Below are 24,190 nucleotides of genomic sequence, written 5' to 3' on the forward strand. Positions count from 1 at the left end.
GGATCTTTGTGCCGTGGGAAGTTAATCATATCAGATGTCTTTTCCATAAGGTAATTTAGGAGGGGGCTCTGGCTTCACTTGACATTTAGTTTACCGCAATTTGCGCTGTTTGGGCTTCGTTGCAAGACGTCGTCTCGCTACCTGACGTCCGGTAGACATGTCCTCTGTGTGTGTGTGCGTGAGCAAGCCGACGCAGAGCTGATTCCAGGTGACTCACACCCAACGCATGCACACACGCCACGGGGACCTTCAGAAACGACTGCAGGCAACAACAATACCAGAGGCACACACACACACACACACACACACACATATATATATGTGCATTGAGATGCAACACACACACATACACACAACAAAGCCCCCTGTACGTGCCGTCCATAACAAGCACCACAGCCCCAAAGAAAAGAAGGCACAATCGATATGAGACGATCCCTAGTGGGCCTCATCGATAGCTAAACGTGAGGAAGAGCAAAATGTCTCTTTTCCCCCCTCTCTATCCAAACACCTCGCTATCCATCCTCCTCTCTCTCCCCCTGCCCAACCCATGGTCTTCAGGGGATGTAGAGAGTGAGATGTATGAGGAGGAGGACGAGAAGGGCTAGACTGCAGTGGATCGCTCTGGCAAGCCCTTCTGAGCTAGCTTGAGGCAGGATTATTAGCCTCTTATTGATGTCATCGACCTCTTTGGAGGGAGGGGAGTCCATCACTCTGCTCCTCTTTTCCTCTCTTTCTCTTCTTCTCTTGGCCGCAACTGCTGCTGCCGCTCGTCTGAAAGGCACATACATTGCATTAGAGACGGCCGACAAAACAACATGCACGCACGCGCACACACACACACACACGGCTCATTCTTTCCTGTCTTTGTGTGTGTCTGTCTCACACACACTTTAGCTTGAGACTATCTTTCTACTTGGCTGGGTCTATCTGGGAAGACAGCTGCCATGTTGCAAAAGCTTTCTCAGAGATGATTTTTTTCTCTTTTTTTTTACCTTAAACCCCCCGAAGCCATCAAAATAGAGGCTTAGTTGTCCAGTTTATGATTAGATGTACCCAATACAGGGTTTACATGGACCTGTCAATCTCCTCTGGCCCTCTTTCCTCCCTCCTTTCTCAGCTATGCATCTTTCAGTGACCTCTCCCTGGCTTCCCGGCGGTTTGACAGGACACATCACTTTCATATCAATCTCCTCATTATTAAGCCAGAGGGTTTGTTACAATGGGAATCTATGCATCTATCCATGCTGGTAGTTTTATATTGGCATGTCCAGATTTTATGATATCCGTTGTTGATATATTTCCCTGCATGGAGCTCACAGCACTGAAATGTGACACTAAAAAATACATAAACAGCAACTCTTTCCACTTAAAAAAAAATGCCCCTTCTGGATCATCCACAGGCTTCACTGTCCAAAAGTTGCTTTTGTTTCTTCAGGAGGAAGAACTGTGAATCTGCAGAGTAATAGGGATGCTTTTATACCGAAAAGACATCTTTTAAGTTAATGCTTCTCTTTTCCATTAACAGCACAACTAAAATTGCCTTCACCTCCATTGTTTATTAATGTATTGCATTTATTTCTCAAAACCCTAGCAAATAAAAGCATCAATATCTGCATGGCTAAACAGTGGGGACATTTTTTTTTCCTTTTAAAATTGTAGACCTGTTATTCGGAAGAAACATAATGATTTTGTTTTGCATTTGCATGGAAAGGTTTGGGGTTTCCTTGCTCATTGTCTTGCCATTGAATACTTGGCTTGCTTAAAACCTGGTCTTAACTTGAATTCGACTGGAACCGGTCTTGGAATTGGCTTGGACTCGACTAAGGTGGTCTTGCTTACAGGCCTGGGGCGTGCACGCAAATACACACACACACACACACACACACACACACAGATACTCCCCTGTTTTAGTGCCAGAGAAAAATACCTCAGTGGATAAATAAATAAACTAACGCCTGTAGAGCTTGCCAGGGGTCCTATGTCCTGTGATGCTGTGACTGAATTATGGCAAACCTTTTGAACAAATTGGTTGTGAGTCTAATGGGTCAGAATGCTCTATATCTTGCCGAACGGCCGCTGTCATGCTCTCACCGGAAGGCACTACTGCAGCCCCTCGCAGGGTCTACAACCTACTCAGTGGGGGCAGAACGAGGCACAGGAGTAAAAGAGCAACAACATGTTTGCACCAAAGCGGTAGCAGCATTATACAGGGGAGAGGGTCAGGCGTACTTTCAGTGGCTGGTCCAGCAGATCTCGTAATCTAATGCACACACTGGAAGGGGAAAAAAAGTGTTGATCCCAAGGACATCACTTCAGTACCAAGGAGAGTGCACGCTCATATAGATCATTAAACAGAATCTTCTAAACTCTCTATGACCAGTACATACTCCACACCATTTTCAGTTTATTAGGTACAACTAGCTAACGCTAATGTAGGCAACATGATATACATGTGGTGGACAAAATAATGCAAAGACCTTTCAGAATATGTCTGAGAATGTTTCCAGTCATCAAGATCATAGTAATATCTGACAGCTTTATTGTAGATCTGGCAACTGGACTTGCTTTAGGTTTTTGAAGACGTTTTTCAGCTCGGGCTGCTTTCTGGAGGTAGGATTAATGCAGTGTTGCATTAGACTGCATCAGTTTAAGCTATAGGCACACCTAATAAATGGGCAACTGCAATCAGCAGTAGTTCAGACTTGTCCTTTATGCTAAAGGAAAAATAGCCAAATTGCTCAAACTGAGTAAATCCCTTACTCTTTCTATCACAAAGAAAGACGTAATTTAACAACCCCCTGATGATGGATAGGTCAATAGCAGCGTTGATAATTATTCCATTAATCATATAGAGCTTAATGTCTGGCTAGAATTACTCATTTGGTTGGTCTCCGCTGAAATTATTTGTTTTCATTTCCTTTTTTTCCTCTTGTCTGTTGGCTTTTTAAAAATTATTGTTGCCTTAAATCGTTATTTTGTAACATAATAAATTATGGAAAGCTCAGATTAATGAAGAACATCCTCGGACAGAGTAAGCATACCTAAAAAGCAACACCTGCTGTTTGAGGGTCTTAGTGACACGGCAATCCCCCATCAACCTCTGGGTGAACCAACCCTCCTGCCGCCCCCAGTGTCCAATTTCCTGGAAGTACGACTTCTGATAAGGTTGCTTGAAGTAGCCATTGGTCCCTTTGTTAACACCATTAGCCCTGAATTATTGGAAATGCTACCTAAACGCACACACAGACACACACTGACATACACACTTAGGTCACCATTGATGGTGTCCTGTGTGTGCTGACTTAGACTCTTTACCACCACTGGTGATCATCTTATAAATCAATACTGTGGGCCAGCTGGCCAGTGTTCTCGTGTATTAGCCTCTGAAAATGGACAGTAATATGGTCAGCTTAGACTAGACAAACAGATTAATAAATTAAAGAGGTCACGGTGGCCTTCCTTGCCTTCTTGTAAGTCACGACAGGCTTCTACGAAAGCGAAAGGTCCAAAGAGTGTTTCGGTGCCAGTGAGTCTGCTGGGTCCTCGATGATGTCAAGGCTTGGAATTTGCGGCCGGAGTTGTTGCTGATGCTCGGTAGCCTTGCTGTTCTGATCTTGTTTTCTGTTAGAAGGAGGTGATTACATTTCAGCTCAATTTGTCCAGTATCGATAAGGTCAATGGAGATGAATTGTGGCATATTTGTGAAATGGTAGAACCTTGTGTTATTGTAACCATCGGGGGGGGGAGATCGTGAAGCAAATCTGTTATGACCGCACAAAAACTGTCTTACGCTATTAGAGTCATATAGGACCATCTTTGTCAAAACACTTGCTGGATATGAAGCATAATGGATAAGGCTTGTTTCTTACCCCAACCCCCCCCACAACCCCACCCCTGGCTGGTCAACACAGAATGTATATGGATCTATAGTGGACTGGGAAATGCATGATCTGTGGTTAATCAATACAGTGTAGGGTTTCCTTTTTTTCAGCTGGGACTTATCTGTGGATTGAACACAGAAGCACTCTCAATGTGTCTGTTCATCTCACTGCAGGATTTTCCCTACTAGCCCAAGCCTCCTTTTTCTTCAGCTGGACATACACGTCTCCATAGCCACACATTTTGAGATATTATCACTTTACATGTATTCTTGCTTTCCTCTAAATCCTCATCTCTGCTTTAGCTCCCCCCCCCCAACTCATTCTCTAAACCACAATTCGATTCCCTGTTTACCCAGTGGAGACTGGCTTGCATTACTCTTCAAACATAAACACGGCGGTAATCGCTTTGTCTATTTTTCACATGTGCAGCCATGCAATCAAGTGCGCAGACCCATATGGGGTTTTTCAAGGAATCTGGTGGTGGTAAACGCATGGCGGTCCTGTGGTCTTTTCTGTCTTATGCCCCTAGCAGCAGAGGACATTTCTCATATTTGTCTAGTCTGCGTGCGTGCATAGACCTTGAGTCCAGGTTTTTCTTGTTGCCTTTGTCTGTGGCCTGCTTCCCATTGACACGGGGTGGCAAGACCCCTGCTGCTGTTGTTTTCTGGCAGCAGTTAGCCACATGGGTTCAGGCAAGGGGGTAGAAATGTAATTACCTTTTTCCCCTTTTTGGTTTTCCAGGGGCTTATTATATGGCCATGGATTACAGTGCTTGCCTACCCCCTATAATAACAGCTCATTCAGCACGCTCATTTAGAGGGGCTGCTATTGGAGGATAAGTAATGGGAAAGCCTTCACTGCTGAAGCATCGTGACCCCGTCCCGTAGTACGGTGGCTCGTGGTTTGAGAGCCAGGAATCTCCTTTTTCACACCTGTGTATCCTTCTTCATCCCGTCGATGTTTGCTGTTTCCGACCTTTTTTCCTTTGGTCTTTCCTCATTTAGGTTACTTTCCCTCTCAAGATCCTTTCGCCTTGAGTGAGAGCAAGTGGTATTGGAAGAAGTCAGTTCCCATGAAAGACTGTTGAGTCTCCTTCACGGCTAACAATGCCGTGTTGTTGAAATGCTAGCATCAGCTCCTGAGTGCATACCCTGACTCTCTTCTTGGCCAAGCCGTTGGCCTCTCTGGTCAGGACTTTGCCCAAAGTCATCTCAGATGTCACGTTCACTCATCGACGCGCGGCAGAAATCTGTCTGTCTGTCTGTGCGTGTGCACGTCTGCATGTCGCCCACGTGGACGTGCTGCGTGTCTGCACTTGTGTGGTCCCATCGGTTTCTCCTCGCTTTCGGATAAGCGAACGTCACGGTGAGTCGGAACAAAGGAGCGGCTTCCCTCTGGCCACCTTGTTACCCGGCGATAGTGTCTCTGCGTGGTTCCGGGGTCCGGTTTTTGTGGCCGTGATCAAGCACATCTCCAACGTTGTCTGGATGAGGCAGCACTTGCCAACCGGTTAGAGCACATAAATAACCGAGTGCTCCATTGATCCATAGTGTGACAGGGGGAACCACAGTGCTCTCGAACTCTCTTGAACTCGCTCTCGATCATGCCTGTGGCTTTAGGGAAAGCCCTGACATTATACTTTATTGCTTTGACGCTTATATTGGCATTTTGCTGCCTTTTAGAGGATGACTGAGCTTCTGCCTTTGATTTTTCCTTCGCCCGTTAATGAAGCAGCACAAGGAGATGTTAGGAGATGATGTCATCTCCGAGCACCCCCTCCCCCCTCTCTTCTCCCTTCCCCTCCCATTCCCTTCACAGACAGACCGACATCGACACCGACAGGTCCACACACGCGCGCGCAGGCAGCGGGGAGTGTCACAGCTTTCACACCTCCATCATAGAAATCACAGCGCATCTACGATATCGCAATGTAATCTCGCCGATGTTAGTGAGATGTTCCTGCCTTCCAGTAATTGGGAATGGTGGGCATGAAAAGGTCATCCTGTGTGTGTGTGTGTGTGTGTGTGTGTGTGTGTGTGTGTGTGTGTGTGTGTGTGTGTCTGTGTGTGTGTGTGTGCGTGTGGACCTGCACTCGTCGTGATAAGGCTGACGTTTGATATGTTAGTGGTGATTTCTTAGTTTTAGCGAATGGGTAAAAGAATACAATTAGTGTGTGTGTGTGTGTGTGTGCGTGCCTGTGTGTGTGTGTGTGTGTGTGTGTGTGTGCGTGCCTGTGTGTGTGTGTGTGTGTGCGCGCATGGATGTGGAGGGCAGCAGTGGTGAGGATGGTCAGGATGGAAGATGGGAGATGGCGGGTGGGGTGAGCACAGATGGATGGAGAGCCTTTGTTCCAAGAGATAATTGCATTTCTCTCACCTGTTACCCTTTACAGGTCTTCAAGAGCGCCACAATGAGCTCATACTGGTGTGCTGGAAAGGGCGATGTCATTGATAACTGGTGTCGCTGTGACCTGAGTGCCTTCAGCAAAGATGGCCTGCCTAACTGCAGTCCCCTCAGGCAGCCAATGTAAGTGTGAGGTGACGCCACGACACCTTGGAATCCATGCACAAGGGAGATTTCATGGATGCATGCACTGATGCGCCGCAGGCACACTCGCACACATGCACGTGGACGTGCACACACATACCTGTCTCCGCCGACTCCTGGGGCACTTGAGAAAGTTGTAGACACAACCACAGTCCCCGAAGTTCTAATAGCTGTCAGTCAGCCCTTACACTCCTCCGAGAAGAACATGCTCTCATTCAAGGTGTCCTAATAATACTCACTACTGAGTCATCAACCCAAGCCTTTTTTTTTGCCGTGAGAACTTTTAAAGAGAAACGGGAAGTTGAAAGGGCAAGATTTCAGATGATAAGGCCACGACGAAAGCATTTAATTAAAGAATGAAAATAAAATATGTCTATTAGTATATTGTATTCCAGAGTAAGTGAGTGCCAACTTATTTTGGCACCACTTTAGAATAACAATAAAAGCTCAACAAGAATAATGTAATGTAGCTAAAAGAGAGGATTCTGGTCCAAAACCTAAGGACATTTGCACTTAATTTTATTTTTTGTAAAGGCCCTCTCCACTTTAGCAACTATAACCAAATCATTTAAGAAGCATTTTTAGGAAGGAGACTTCCTCTGAATAAATCAACTGGCTTCCCAGTAGCAAAAGGCCCACATGAATAGCTTGGAAATAATGTACTGATTCAGCTTATTGTGACTGTTCAAATTTGATTGGACCTAATGGATTCAGTTCTAATAATGCAAGTAGTCATTTCAGGGTCTTTGTGGGGGGAAAAAAAATATTGATTCCTTTATTCATAGCTGTTATTGCTTTTGTTGTGATTGTACAAGGGAAAATATATTAGCGGGCAAATCGGGAACATCTTAAAATACCAACTGTGGATCAAAATCGCTTCCCAGTCCAACACTGTTCCTGACGGCTCGGATATATTGTGTTTCCATACTGTTTCCAATGTCAAGAATAAACATGGCTGAGAAAAAAACGGGACATTTTTACAATCTACAATCCTCCCAACAATTGGGAAAAATCCAGCACAGCTACTAAATGGACCCTGTGGTGAGATTGGTCTTAAATCTTTAGCAATACTTTACCAAAACTATGTTGCACAAGTATTGCACAAGTAGTTTGAGACGCTCTCTTTTGATATTGTTTTGTTTGTGGATTGTGGTTGTGGGTTGTGGAATAAGAGAGGATGGTCGTGGTGCCACAACCAGAGTTTTTGGTCAGGCTTTCCCTGGGCCCGTGCCTGCTGGCACGAAAGGGTCAGTGAAGAGTTGCTGAAGCTGCCAAATCTCCAACTCTGGCCAGTGCCGGAATGTAAAAACCCGCAGTAGTTATTATTATTGTCTGTGGGGATGAAAACGGGTGGCTTTCTTTTCATGAAAGAGGGATAACCTACCTCTCTCATCCATTGTCACAGACACAGCTGGAGGGCAGGGAAAATGGAAATATTGTTCTTTTATCTCTTTTGAGGGATTAAAGAGGGGAAAACTGCACGGGGAACACTTCTGGAGAACAGGTGGCATCGGAATGCTGTTTTTTGTTCAAAGCTGCTGTTTTCCACCCTGTTGTCCAATGAGATACGGTATAGGCAGAGGTGTGACAGTCTCTATGACGTAACAGTGAAAACATGAGATTTCTACTGATCCATTCTGGGTTAAGGTCCATACTTTGCACACACACAGTTTCATTTGAAGTTCCAGACGAGGGCAATAAACTTTTTTGATCTCATTGTTAATATGCATCTTATTTCCATGTGTTGAACCTTGTCCTCTCTATGTTGCTCCATTAGTGTGCGCCTAGCCCCTTACCTGGAGCCCTCAAGCACAATGGTGGCCCTGGAGTGGATGGACGTGGAGCCTCTGATTGGCTGCAAAGTGTCCGACTACATCATCCAGCACAAACGAGTGGAGGACCCTTCGGAGGCCGAGGTCTACACAGGTAGAAAAACTTAATTCCAAGCCTAAATGTATGTCTTTTGTTTTGCAACTGTTTAGATTTAATACTACGATATGAAGTGAAGTATGTTGGCTCAATTGATGATTGATGGGTTATCAGACAAAGGAACAAAAAACCAGCTCAACAAAAACAATCCTGAAATCCAAAAGTATGTCACCACGATTTAAGAAAAATACTAAATAACTCCCACAGCAGAAAACAAGGACATTTAAAATTTCAATATAAATAGGTTAGCCTGTTCCCAAAAAAAGCCATAACCCGACTCCTATAAGCCTCTTTCTATAGATATTTACAGATCAGTAGCTAAGGCTGTTCCTGGCTAGATTATTCACTTGATGCACTTTACTTGAATGCACACTGGCCCTGTGTTTGTTCCTCCATAAGCTCTCTTGTTGGTCTGTGTGGAGTCTCTTTCCCGTGTCCATTGGAGTTTCCCTCCTCTCCCTTGTGTCCTGCGATAGCCTCGTGACTAGCTGAATTTTGGAAAGTTTCACAAAATTCCACGGCATGTTTTCACTGCAAATAGAAGGGAAAATTGCGTTGTTGTGCTGTGTTCAAATGAATAGGGTTTCTGCTAAGCACTTACAGAGGTTAATAATCTCTGAAGAGTTGATGGAGGGAGTTAAAGTTACAATTGGAGGGGAAATTAGGGTAAAGTTTTGGTCTGGATACAGAACAGAAGGAAGGGCTTAGACTTAGGAGATGACGTAGGGCAATTTATCAAGTGCCATAAATGGTGCTGACCATTGTGCCATAGGGCTCGGGAAGTGGTCATGGTTGTGACGAGGAACTGGGGGTGAGTCAGAGGAAGGGTGATAGGAAGGAATTTAATAATATTGGAGAAATGAAGTGGTCTGGAAGACGCTGGCTTTAGTCATTGGGAAGTATGGACAGGCCATCCATCACCCCTGGGAGGAGTGCTGATGAAGCGTGGGCACCAGCAAGCGAGGAGAGGGTACAGACAGCTAGACACAGGCATGCTGGCAGAGGTGAGGTAGGAAGGGGCAGATGGTGTGGGTGACTCACTCTGCTATGTGCCAGTCATCACTATAAATCATGTGGTAACGGACACTATAATACAGATTAGAAGTCATTGTCTTCGACTTTTGTTTAGTTTTTTCTCCACTTAACCGTCTGTCGGTGTTTATCTCTAAGTGTTAGTCATGTTTGTCTCGTTTACTTTCTTCCAAGTATCTGGAAGAACTCTGGTGAAACTTAGCTGAGTGCGTGTTCAGTAGATGACCCTCTTATAGAGGAGGAGGTCACGTTAATTGGCAGGAAACTCCGGCAGACTTACGGTTCCCCTTCAGTGGAAACATGTATCGTGAACTTTACATGGGCATATACGCATCTGGAGCTCTCACTTCCAATGCAAATACCAAAAAGTGACTCTGCTCAAAACCCTCATTGTTTTCCAAAATGGATGGGGGGGATCAAGATTGCTGATACAAACTTGGAAGGCATCGCAGGGATCGATTTATGAAATAATAGGGGCCTCTTAAAATGATGAGATCTTGTTCCCTGGACTCAGCAAATAAAAGCCATAGTGTCATTTTCTCACACTTACTCTGACATTTTTGGAAATTATTGGATTTGTACTCTCTGTACCCATTGCAGACTTCTTACTTAATGACCGTCTTTGAGGCCCAATCGAGGGAAATGTACGTCTGTATAATAAAACTATAAGCCAAGATGAATAAGAAGTCCAGTTTAGCCTTGCACCTTGCTCACCTTGTGGCTACAAAGGGACAAACTCGTCTCATATTCTCAAGCTCAGTCATTCCTTGGTGCTTTTTTTTTTTCGAGCAGACTCTCTCTCTCTCTCACACACACAAACACACACACACACAAACACACACACACACATTTCCCCGTCGAAGCTGCCAGTGAAACCAGTCTCCTACTGTTGGCCACTGAGCAGCTCTAATGGAGCAGTTTGGGGATAAATACTTTGCTCGAGGGCATCTTGGTGGTTTTCGTGTTTCTCCTTAATTTTCCCTGTTCATATTTTCCAAGACTGTGTGATGATTTGAACCAGTCAAGCCTTCCCCTCCGACATCTAAGGGTGGGTACACACTAAAGGATTATTCGGTTGATTTACAGCAAAATGTATTTGACAATCTAGACAATCATGGGGGGAAAAAAAATCCTGATACAAAGCTTAGTCAGGGCTATTTGGCAATATAAGCAGGGGGTGTTCAGATTTTATTTTAAAGAAGTATATTATGGAAAACAAGATATTTTCCAGTGAGATTTATTATTCAGTGAAGCACATGGCACTCACCAACCTTTTTTATATGCTTAAATCGAAACAATCAAACAACCCATTCTCAACTCCCCCAGTTTGATGTCAGACAAGGGATTGGCCAGTGCCAGCAGTACTCACAGTGCAAACCAATCTATCAGATACCGCCTCTTAGATGCATCCAGGCAAACTTTATCTGTTTACGATGCTCCAGGCTTTCAACTAACAATGTAAAACCATCTGCATCATAATTAGAGGAAGGGATGGTCGGACGAGTCAAACAAAACAGAGGCCTCTGTTCATTTACTTTGTAAAACCTAGTCAACGTTGACTTGCTGTAGTTCTGATTTGTAACATACTTATTTGAACAGGTCAAAGTTGTCTGGGCTGTAATATGCGATGTGATTTAAAAAAAATACAAAAGAAAGTTCATTGAAGAGTGCAATATAAATGCGAACGCCGATGCGATGCAGATCAACATCGTGTGGTGGAGAGATGGGATGTTGACCGTCGATGACATCATCAGTAAGGGCAGCACCTGCCTCCAGGGGAAAGGGATTCAGCCGGCACCGGCGTCCACAGCAGCTAAAGCTGCATCCACATCCATTGCCGAGTTGAAACACTGCTTTGGGCTGGTGTATGAGAGAGAGAGGAAAGATAAACAGACAGCCACACACAGACACTCAGCCATGCTTGAGCATGAGTCCCACACTCACAGCACACACATTCAGCCATGTGCACACTCATACAGATGGCAGACGGAGAGGGAGTGTTCAGATGCAGACGCTCACTGGGTTCCCGGAGCCATGTTTCTATGTCAGGGCTGTCTAGATAGATGGATGACACTGTATCCCTCCTGAGAATGATCATGTTAAGGTCAGTCATTTGACAATGAGTTGACTTCACTGATTGCAGTATTCATTTGACGTGTGCCGTCTGCTTTTATCCTGCTGTTGCCTTTTTTCACGACTATCCAAGCAGCCTAATTTAGAATGGTAATGTTTTACCAGTTAAAGTGGGGTCCGGACATTTTTAATTGTGCACAAATGTAATAAAAAAATCTAGTTCAGTGTCACTAATATGCCCAAGTTTAGCCATATAAGCTATACCATTTAAGTTCATGGTTGCATATGACTGTATTTTTGCTTTTTCTATTTATGTAGACATGAAAAAATTCACCCAGCAACATCAGCAGCAGATTCACAAATCACCTCTACGTTTTTTTTACCTTCCAGATGCCCCATCGCTCCAGTTATCATTGGAGATGAGCAGTTATGTCTGTTTAGGAATGCAGCGGGCTTTTTTTCCACAAGCTGGGTCTCAGTTTCATCCATGTTAATAAGCTGTTCCGAGTGATGTAATATGGCTCGGGTTTTTCATCCGTACCGGCTTCCTGCATGAATGGATGCAATCATCGGGTCCTTGAAAATCGTGACAGTGAATGGTATCTTCTTCTTGGTTAATATCCATAAATGTTGCCAATGTGACTCCCTCTTCCTTTATGTAAATTATAGAAATGATATTATGCCTCTGCTCGTAAAAACACAACATAAGGCTGCACGTTTTTCTTGCAGTGGCCGTCAGTGCTGAGTGGAAAAGTCACGTCAAAGTGCGAGTGCTGCTTGGAGGTGCCTTCCTCAGTCATAAACCATCATTCTAATACTCCCTCGGCCTCTCCTTGCAATTTGTCAATTTCTTGCTCAGTGTACTATGGCTTATGTGTGACTCCTGCACACACAAATGCATCATCATTCATTCGAGTAATAGTTTTCATACTCATTAATTAAAAGCTACACATTTGGCTTTTAACAGAAAAGTACAATATTATTACACCCATATAACTAGCACAGTTTTCATTTCTACCTGTGCTCCTTGATAGAAAGAAACAAGGATGTGCAGCAGAGAACAGAATACGTGTTCGGATCTCATGCTCTTTTTTTTTCACCGGGATGGATTTCTGCAACCTTTTCCAACGTCCTTCACACCGCCTCTGAAACCAGGCACCACCAGATTACATTTTTCACTTTTTTACATCCTCTGTTGACGTCTCTCACCATTCCCTCTCTCTTAAATTGTGCTCAGTCCCTCTTTGCATGTACCAGGAAGGCTTTAGAGGGGTCAGGTCGTTTTTATAGCATCACTCTGTTCCTTTTTACATCTGTACAAACAATCAGGCCCCTGTCTCCGATCCTTTAGATCACCCCACTTATCAGTGCCGTTGAGCAGAAAAAGGTAATCTTTTCTTGAAGGCTCCTCGCAGGTCCCTCACAAATCTTCGCTCTGAGGTCAACAGTGACTGCGAGATAGACCTGTTGCTTTGATATGCAACGAGAGGCCGTCGAGGCCTTAGTTCATATATCTCGTTGTTTATATGGGTATGATGCTTTTCTGGCAGCACAGGGTTTGAACCCATATATGCATGATTGTAAAGCGTGGGAGAGAGAATCATCCGCTACCTATAATAATATGCAACACCTGAACCATCTCTGATTTTTTTTTTTAAACCAGTTTCAATTTCATTTATCATCACGTTCTGAATTGAAAAGATACCTTTCGGTGAAATGGAACGACCCGCTAGAGCTTGACCTAACAGGAAACCCTGAGACCGACAAAGGATACGTTCAGTGGTTTTACATGGATATTTCGAGGCTGCCAGTGCAAAGGATCGAGTATCACCAGGCTCCAGTGTATCGCTAACGTATGTGAGAGTTCTTGTGTCCTCTCGTAAGTACTCTGACATACACCAGGGCTGATCTTAGTGCTCGCGTTCGCAGTTAATCACAAGAGGTTGTCTGTTTGCTGGCACTTAAAGAAAAAAGAAAATCCCGTGTCAGTCCACTTGTTGATACCTCTCCCTTTCTGTCCTTGAATGCCTCCCATTTCCACATAAGAAAGCCAGGGCTTCTGTTCCAAGAATGCGAGCGAGGAAATGTACGCGGTCAACTTTGTTACCTCCTGACAACCACTTGACCTCTAATGCTGCTGGAACCCACCACACATCTGATCTGTCTTCTACGTGAAACCATAGAATCTGGAAAGTGTATAGATTTCTGAAATAAATTGAGAATGTAAGGCTCTGCTGCTAGGAGCAAAAGTGTCAACACTATGAGACAACTAATTCCTATGAGTGAGATCACACTCTAAGCCTTGATTTGTAATTATGGAAATCAGGATAACTGCCCTCATTCTTGCCACGTAGAGCATAGGCATGACACCAACCACTCCTTCTGGCCTCTGAAGGGACTCCAGCATTGTTCCCTCACACACCGTCCATTCGTCGATACAGTAGGCCCACAGTGAATCAGGTACACACAACTGAAACTTGAGCCATGCATGGTCAGTAATCATGAGCACGCCAACAAACATGCACTGAATAAAGGTGCAGGTCCGTGGAGAGGCTGTGATCATCTCAACTCGGAACAATCGACCCCTTTCTTGCAGCAAAGTTGAAGGTTAGGACACTGTGACATCAAATAGTCTCTTTAATACACAAAAGAGAGACAGAGAGGGAGAGCAGTGAAGTTATCATCTAGTTTGGGGAAGTGAGTGCAAAGGAACATGCAACTGCATTGACCAACATGCAGCCTAGAAAATGTCTGTGTTCTTAAATGGAAAGACGAGTGTCCTGCTTGCGAGATACAATCACAAGCCATTCTTTTTTCTTTAGGGAGTTCCCAAGAACTCCGTCGCCATAGCAGATAAACTCCTTAGCTCAGAGAGGCCGTGAGCTCCACCACAGTATGTCAGCGCGGGCACAGGACTCGAGTGATGCAGGGAGTCGTGAACAGCCACCGCGTCACCAGAGGGTGTCTCATTCACAACATCCATCCTGTCACAAAAAGCAACGGAGAGGATGAGGGTATTGCGGACACTGTCTGCCAAGATCCAACTCCTGTGGTTTTCGCACAGAAGATGTCTGAACATGGCGCGTGCCAGATGTACAGATGGTGCAGACAGAGAGGGATCACCTGTTCATACGAGGCCAGTAAGGCAAGACGGGCACTGACTCACTGACGTGAAGCGGAGGTGAAAATGAGGTCATCCTCTATCGCAGTTAATTGGTTCAACAGGGTTTATTCCAGTCCTGAAAGTACAGAGGGCTTACTCCCACTAGGCCCCGTTGCCCCGTACCGTGCCGAAGCATGATCCCCCCCCACCCAGTCCCCCACTGGCCTGCGTTCACATTGCTTCGGGTCCAATGGTTACCTCTTCTTTGTACGTCAGCACCTCCTAACGCGACACACGCATGGCTTCACATCATTATGAAGCTTCCTTTTGTTTCCAAGAAGCGTCATCACAATGGTACAGAGCACCCACGCTATTCAAACAAACGGGACTTCTGGGGTCAAACGTGCTTGGGCACGGTACAGATTTCCTCCAAAACTCATTCTGATCGGCAGGCAAATTCAAATACAGAATTTGCTGTCCCTTTATTAGGCGTGTAAACCCGTGTGAAACAAAAGTCAAATTAAAGGCAACCCCGATCCTCAGCTAAAGATTTACTTCTACTTCCCCTCCCCCTGTCTCCTTACTCCTCATGTTTCGGAGCAAAAGTCAAATGAAACTCTGCTGGTGGCGTGTCTGCCTGCCAATGTGATTCGATCAAGCGAAAAGCATCATATTCTGGAAACCCTATCTGTAAACAGTATTTGCTTGTGTATTGTATGATTCATAGTCAGCTACATCTATGGGGTGATTTAGTCATTATTGGTCACATTTGGAAATAGAAGGCAAATAGAATGGTTTAAGGTTGCTTTCATGTGGGGTCCACTAAGGCATATGAAGGACTACATCAAAAAACTACAGTGGATTTAATTATTATTGTAGCAGGGAATATCTGTAAAAAGAAGCATATACTGCTTTACTATGTCCCACATCTCTTTTTCTTTGAGTTTGTATTCATTTTTTTCATAACAATTCATAAGAAAGGCCTAGTTTTGTGTTGTATGCTCTATCTTACGCTTTCATGCCCCAAGGGCCTCGGACCCTGGTTTAGTTTATTTAACAAGCCCCTTTTCTTGCTCTGACTTCAGTCACACCAGTGATGGATATGAGTGATCCACATCACTGGGCCTCACACAGGCCTCTAGATGGCACACCAAGGCAGAGACAGCATCCACAGAGAAGCCAGTTAGATAGGCGGTGCTGATTTATTCGTGTGGGACTCAGCATTCCTCTACAGCAATAGGTCAAACCAACTGTGATATGGAAGAAGATATTGAGAATCCCTGATGAAGATGACATTTGAGAAGAGAACATTAAAATGTACAAATGCTATAAAGTCTCCAGAGGTAGCTGTAATAGTTGCAAGAGCTACAAAATAAGTGACAAAGCAATAAGGAATTAGCAATTGATAATCTTCCCACCACTTATTTTTACATTTTTTGAGAAAACAGGCTATAAAAGAACTACACCACGAATGCATAAGCGTGAGTATCCACAACGAGGCTGTGAAGGTGGGTAGGTGGATAGGTAGTCTGATGTGATGGCGTTTCAAAGTCTCGTTTAGACCCTTGTTGGCAACTGCCTTTTTGAAGACACATAAAAGCTTCAAAATTCATGGGAGGGGTATTTACTGACATATTTTACATTGTAGAACAAAAATACCAAAATCTTTTAAGCTTGTGTTAACCACAGACCTCATGTCAGGCATTTAATCAAAAACCCATTGACTTTGAGACGGGGGAACCGGAAGTGCCAAAAATGCGAACTCATTTCCAGGTTTTAGGACACATTCCTGCCCTGCTCTGTAATAAGGAACTCACCTGGTTTCACTTAAACGTTCTATAGCCAGGTAATCAACCTTTACCAATAAAAGATCCACTTTATAGCTGAGTGAACACCTAATACGGTGGCCGCAACTGCAGATTGTTTTGCAAAAAAGGATGCAAGAGTGTATTCGCCTGTATGGGAATAATTAGTGGCTTACCTACACTATAATATCAGAAATCCTTAAGCTCTGTTTCCTGTCTCTCTCGCTGGGAGTTCCCAGAAAAAGAAAAAAAAAAGGAAAGCGCCAAACTGTTCTGAAATTTGTCTCATAAAAGGCTTAACCAAAAGTCCCCCTTATTGGCTGAATTCAGAACGCTTCTGGCTTCCATCATCACATTTTTTACAATCCCCCTATTGTCTCGTCAGCTGCCAATTTGTGCGGCTTTTGCCTTAAATCACAGTTATGCTGAGGTGACACTTTTTTTGTGAATGTGCTCATCAGCGTAGCTGCCCACCCCCCAACCACCCACCCCCCCTCTGGCGACGCTCACACAAATGCACACACTTAGCGCTAATTAAAAACCCGTGAGTCTCTGCGTTGCGTCACCACTCTGTGATACCTGATTTTTTCGCGGCGCGGAGAAAGAAGCGAAGGCAGAGCAGAGCGGGAGGATTCCGAGAAATTGGCAGGAGTCGGAAAAAATCGAGAAGAGATTGCATGAAATGTGGAAAGACTCGGTGAGGTGAGAGAAAGAGAAAAAGACAAAGAGTGGAGGAAAGAGAGATCACATTGTAGAAGAGTGGATGAGGAACGCAGACAGCAGCAGAGGGTTACACAGAAATGATGTCACCTCATGCTGGCACTGTTGTACTGAGAAACAGATTAGCCATTTGATCTTTGCCCCTATTTTCGTTCCAATTTCCTCCTCCCGGCTCACACAGCCAGTTTATTGAGATAGATGACACGTGGATCTTTCTCTGTTTTACTCTCCTCTTCTCTTACATACGGACCTCTTTACTTCCCTCATGTCCCCCCCACGCCCCCCCTTTTTTCTTCCACGAATGGTGGCATCCCCCACCCCTGTTTATGTAACAGCCCCATTATTGGTTGGGACCAAGAATGCCCCCCAATGCGTCGATAAGCCCTCATTCAAAGAGATTGAATTATATGGAGATAAACGGTGTCCTTGAGCATGGGTGCAGATAACAGATTGGAGTGACACAGCTGACTCTCTTTGTTTTGTTAATTAAAGATGACCTCATCGCTAAAAATGGACGCTGTGCACCTCCTCGTCACGAGCCTCGCCATCAGCAGATTGCAGATTGCAGGCAGGGGGCCAAGGGCTTTCTGCATTCCCTTTTTTGCTTCCTTTTCCATTTTGCCTCTTCACTGACACGTTGTTAGCCTCTCTCCCTCTCTTTTTCTCTATCTATCTCTTCGCAATAGGTCTAGACTTTCCAGGTTTCATTTTTTATTTATTTTTTGTCTATCCATCGCTCATCTCTATGGACACGTAATGTGTGTTCACGGAGCTCACATTGATGGATGTGTGCTGGAATTGTAATTAAGACAAGATGAGGATGCTGCCCCTTACCGCCTTCCTTTTAATACATCAAAGTGTGTTGTGGGGCATTTTGTCCCCATCCGTCATAAGGATAATGATGAGATCTTTATGTGTTATGGAACACTGGCTCAACTCAGTGTTGTCTGGACTTGGTCTTTGTTGAATTTGGAGATTGCTAAAAAATCAATTTAAATGCATTTAAGCATTAAATTGGGATTGATTGCTCTCACTTTGCAATTCGGGTGGTAGAATAAACTATTTACTCATGGTGGAATGGCTCTGCATTAATAAACAGGAAAGGACCAAATAAATCTATGCATAAATTAATTGGAAGCTATTATAATCATTGCCTGGACACATTTTTACAGGATACAGTATTTGTGCTCAAAACACAAACTCATAGCTGCCCGAAATTTTTAATTAATGCTCAAGTCATGTATCGTCCCAGCCTGTGTTTTCCTACGGAAGTGAACATTGGGTAATATAATAGTTTCTTGTGTTGTTGAAGGGTTTTTTGTTGAAGGGTTGAAGGAGAATTTTAATGATAAGTGTTTCTAATGCTGTAACTTGATTTACTTAATTTAACTTATTTTTACTTTACATCACTACTATATATATATATTTTTAAGTAGGTAGCATGACAGACAGTTCATAAATAAGCTCACCGCCTGACTTATCTACACGAAAGGATGCCATTGCACCAATCTTGAGAACCAAAAATTTGGCAAAACCTAAATCATTTTTTTCTCATGGGCAAATGGACCATGAGAACTCCCTTGTAGCTGAGTTCTGTGGGAGCTCCATCTGTAGCCATAGAACCAGAGTTACTACGGTAACCACTGCTTTATTTTAACATACGCTTTGCCACTTTATGAGAGGGCAAACAATGAAGCACATCCAGTTGCAAGTGTGACTGCAACACAAGCAACACCTGCTCGACCTACACACTCCTCAGAGCCAGCTTAAGTCATCAAAGCCTGCCAGCCTCGTGGTGCAGCAGGTGGAGGATGGCAGCGCACATCGACCAGTCAATACAGTGCAGCATCACAGGAAGACACAAGCCAACAGCCTGTCATCACCCACAGGTCTATTCTTAGTGCTAAGTACAGACCCAGGGGGAGACAGAGCCACAGTAAAAGGAGCCGGGGGCAGTAAAAACAGACCACACACGGGTCACATCAAAATGGTAGATATGGACCCGGGGGGCCATTAGTCCGTGACAAACCACCACACCTGACCCAGTTCCGTTCTCTGCAGAAAAAAAAGCAGGGGCAGCCCATTGTCAAACAGCGCGTCATCCCCAGGTTTTTGGAGCCAATGTGCCACTGGCAAGTGTTGATGCCACAGCTCATCGCCATGTTGCCAATAATAGAGGAAGTGTGATGCGGCTGTTGAATGTGGAGGATTGATATATTTAAATTTGACAAGGATGATGACGTCCTGTTTGACTATCAATGAGGAGCTGCAGATTTGCCAATCATGTTTTTTTTTTGTTCAGCCATGACCTCATTTGACCTCAAGCCTGTAATATCATGAGTCCACCGAGCTGCAGGAATATGTACTGCGTAAGATTGACGGCTGACAGTTAAATTAAACATTACATTGGTCCTAAGGGATGATCAAACAAATAATGAATTCTTTTTTGCTATTATATCTACTGAGCTTTTCATTCAGACCTGTATGCTACTTTAGCTTCAAATGTCACCTCTTATCTTTGATTATAACGTGGCCTCAATTATTCTTAGCTGGAGAGAAGTTGATTAATTTCAGATAGTGTGAGGCTCCAACGTAATACTCTTATTACTGTTGCAAATGAACGCGATATCAAGATGAACGTTTAAACGGCTCATAGACAAGTATGGATTTACAGTGTTTATTCACTTTGGGAAAGAAAAGTTGTAAAATACATGCATCCGTTATTGTATTTGGCATTGGTTCCGATAAAAGGATACATGGCTAGGCAATTCCACAGGGATTACTTTATTTTATTATTTTAATTGCCACTTATGATAATGTCTGTTATGTGAACAAGGAATGTGAACAAACCCAACATAAACTGAAAACACAGTTTATGTTGGGTTTGTTCACATTCCTCTCAGATACAATAGACATGGTAGGACCCAGCTTGTTAGCAGATGTAGATGCCTGCAGGGTTAATATCGCTTAGTGCAGAATTATCTTATTTGATAACATGGGATGGGTTTGTGCCACATGTGTCAAAAAGGCTCAATTCTTGCGGCATTAAACATGGCAGTGGAATGGCAATGTTGCTCCGAGGTTGGTCCCCCATATTGGTCCGGACTGGAATATGTCATCAGCTTTTGGAAGGACTGCCATAAAATATTGTACAGATATGATGCCCAGAGGATGATTTGGTACAGAATGCAGACGTTGCCATCTAGATGACTTGTCATAACTGTTCACCTAATGTCATTTCACCTAGCATTGACAACACATTGATTTTTTTCATTTTTGATTATAACGAAATGCTTTCAGAAGTAAGGACATTTCCTGCAACATTGTCTTCCGCGCTAAATAGCAAATGTTAGCAGGCTAACATGCTAAACCAAAATGGTGGATATGGTATACCTGCTAAACATCACAATCACCAATTTTAGCATCAAGTTCAAATCATGATTAGATCAATTAGAAGAATAAACAGATTCTTGGGGAGTTACGCTAGCATAAATCACGGTTGTTTCCGTGATAGCATCGTCCTTTACTTTTAAAGAACAATGGCCCCTACAATGGGCCGAATACACTGTCGTAGGAATGACATTGAGAGCAGTATCATTTTGTAGATCTTTTCTCAACGCTTTCAACGGCTTTGTTTTTTGATATGCATTTATGCATATAATTACCAGCAGGATAACTGCAACAAGTACTTACACAACAATTACTTTGTACTGGCACTAGGACATTTCGAATTGAGTTCATGTCTACAGACTCATGTATTAAAATGCATTCTGTACTGCAATACATCTGCATCTAAGTATAAGCACGTAATTCCATTCCAAGCCTTCTCTCTCAAACCATAAAAAAATGTTTCTCCATCAATAAAGGATGGATCTTCCTGCCAGTACAATGTCTCAGCTGGGTTGTCCCTCTACCTGATAAGAAACAAATTGGACAATAATGCACAACTCGACCTGCTTGTAGAAATCTATTTCCCACAGTGCTTTGTTCCTACCTCTAAATATCTACCTCGGATGTTATTAGTAAATCCCCAACAACTCAATAGCAATCCCCCCTCCCACGCTTTTTATTTTGAATTTCCTGCCATAGTAGCATTGTGACATTAGGTTCCGGTTTCTGTGTACCTGTATAATGTCTGCTGTGTGTGTGTGTGTGTGTGTGTGTGTGTGTGTGTGTGTGTGTGTGTGTGTGTGTGTGTGTGTGTGTGTGTGTGTGTGTGTGTGTGTGTGTGTGTGTGTGTGTGTGTGTGTGAGAAAGAGAGAGAAGCAGGGAGGAAGGTGATGTTGTTGAGGCTCTGTGTTGGGAGTGGAGGGTTGAGTGCTGACAGTTTAACAGAAGAGGCCCCTAGAAGGTTTGGCAGCACAGGAAATATAAAGTTGGTGATTTGTTTGTTAATAAAAAGCTTGGTGTTTTGTTTGTTTAAAAGGAGTCTGGACAGAAATACGTTTGTCACGCTCACGTGTCCACGTCTTTGCTGCTGATTGAGTCCAGTTTTAGGAAATCTGCAACCTGTGAGATGTTCTTTTTCATTACTTATATATATGCAGTTGTTCTATGTACAGTTAAGCCCACGGGCACAAGATACAAGATTACGCTTTTTTTTTTTTTTTTTACAATTCATGAAGAATATGTTGTTTTTGATGCACCGAACTTTGCATAACTTGCATAACATATCAATTATTTATTACAAAGCTGGAATATCAGATCAGACTTTAAACATAAACAAAAAACCTTGAAATGCTGTGTATTTTATTCGAAACAGCTCTTGTTTATCGTCCTTATTTTAATCTCTGTCTCATGCCAAATTATTCACAATATGAATGAAAGTTAACAAATCTGAAAAATCATTTTTTTTTTATTTAAAACTACATGGTTTTTAATGCACTGACAGCTGTAGTTTCTAAATTATAGAACAATTACGTTACTGCATTCTTTCACTTAATGTAGGGTACACTCATTACATTATCTATAAATCTGAGAAAACTGCCTTACTACAGTGTTTTTTCCTTCAGCCACTTCGTCATCCCCTCAAATTTCCTCTTTAAACAGGAAAAAGACCCTAATGTGTGAACCCACTGACCTTGAGGATTTATATGTACACCCTCTGTCTAACTCACTCACACACGTGTACACACACACACACACACACACACAGCTAATGGCTGAGGCAATTACACTGTGCCTGAATTCAGTGGTGTAATTGAAAAGGTATGGTGGGGATAACAGTACAGCGAGTCTGGCTTCCAACATCAGAAGAAATGCCACCATGTACACACCTGTCTCCACATCCTGCCAAAGGGGGACCAGTAAGTCGAAGGTGTGCATGTTCATTGCATACAGTCATGTCTTCTAAGTTGCCTTCCTGTACGGCAAAGCTGCACTTCTTAATTACATTCGGAGGGAAACTTTTATACTGGATTATATTTGTATTTGCGTCTCACAAATCTGTTTCTAATCATAGTCAGCTTGTAAGGAGGGGAAATCCAGGTAGATGGGTGGGTCCCAGGTCCCCCAAGGAGACCATTGTTGGTGAATGCAAAATACATTTTTTAAATGTTTTTATATACGCCCCGAATTCTACTGTTGCAACATTCTGTTCACTCGTATGACCCTTTCCCTGCCTACGGGTACTCGCCCACAGAGGAAGGAGCTCGCTTTGAATTCCTCCACCCGTGCCCACCCCCTCCTTTTTTTTTCCTTATATGCCGAGGTTTTTTTTGAGAGGGGTTTTCCTTGTCTTCCTACAAAATTTGGGTGAGTCTGGGTCAAGGACTGTTGCTGTTGTGCGCCCGCAAAGCCCTTGGAGACATATGATACTGGGTCTGCACAAATAAACTGAACTTGACTTTGTTTGCAACTACATCATAGTTACAAGGTCTGTGTATATTTGAATCGCAGCGGCCCCTCTGTACGCTGTCCGTCAGCCCATCTTGTCATGTTCCCATGATTTGCTATTATTTTCCCCCTTTCTGCTTACTAAAAAAGGTCACCTGGCATTTACCATGAGGTTTTAATCGCCATGTAAGCTGGAGAACACGCAAAATGGCTTTTACCGTAATAGAATTTCGGGGGCCTTAATTTTTGCCAGCTGTGTGCTGTTTTGGCTTCGGTATTGACAGAAATGTTGACGGACCACAGGCCTACCCATGAGGAACCCCTCAAGAAGGGTAGAACCATTAATGCTGCTTCTGGGTGGGTGGGTGATGGCTTATTCTGGAGTTAATGGATTTGATTTAGAGTGTTATTAACTAATTCTAGATTAGTTATCAAGCACTTAAAAGCTCCCGCCTCGGAGGCAGCGGATGATTGAAGATACTCAGGAGAAATTAGCAAACTTCCAGACGTAGCCGTACATGTTTGCCAACGGCTTGTAAAAACACTTCCAGTTTAGCAGTTGAGTCATAAGACCAGTTTGCATGTGTGAACGCTTCCCATTGGATTCATCACCCTGTGTCATTTCCTCACCTCACCCCAGTGTCTACTCCCTCACACACACACACACACACACCACCCATGTTCCTCACCTCTACTATTTTGCAGTACTGAATGAAAACAGGTATCTTCTTTGTACTCTCAGGCTCAAATGGAAGACTGTAGTAAGCTGGAGGGGCAAGGTGTTAATAAAGGGATTGCATTCAAGTAAACCAGGACATCATCAAATCCTGGGATGGTTTGATGATTGATAAGTCCATTGTGTTTAAGCATATTGTCTTTGACAGGGTTTGTAACAACATGTGCTGCTGATTCATAAACTGCAGTTACACGGCAAGTGTTGCTGGAATTTCATTTTCCTCTACTTTGAATCAAGTAGAGGCTTAAGATTAACACATTGTTTTAGGTCGTGAGAATGAATTTGGACATTTAATTTGGACACATAAACAGTTCTTATCTGCTAGTATGTAATGCAAATGTGCATTCTTTATTTTTTTATAATGACATTTTATGTCCCTATCCATTTGGAACATGTGTACGTTCAGAGCTGGACCGAATGCTTGGCCCCAATCTCGATAACTGCTCAACACTCGTTGAAGTGAAGAAGAGCTCAGTTGAAATGGTAGAACATCCAGCATTCAGCAGCAAAAGTGAAGTACAGTCAGTGA

General features: G+C 43.5%; 1 protein-coding gene across 1 annotated transcript in view; it reads left to right on the forward strand.

Moving 5' to 3' along the window:
• astn2 (astrotactin 2) overlaps positions 1 to 24,190 on the forward strand; it is a 232,385-nt gene that overhangs the window by 190,041 nt on the left and 18,154 nt on the right. The window contains exons 18-19 of the mRNA XM_084036066.1: positions 6,274 to 6,407; positions 8,206 to 8,354. Coding sequence (XP_083892192.1) covers positions 6,274 to 6,407; positions 8,206 to 8,354 — 283 coding nt within the window. The remainder of the gene's footprint in view (positions 1 to 6,273; positions 6,408 to 8,205; positions 8,355 to 24,190) is intronic.

Source organism: Eutrigla gurnardus (genome assembly GCF_963514095.1).
Source record: "Eutrigla gurnardus genome assembly, chromosome: 19".
Classification (NCBI taxonomy): domain Eukaryota; kingdom Metazoa; phylum Chordata; class Actinopteri; order Perciformes; family Triglidae; genus Eutrigla; species Eutrigla gurnardus.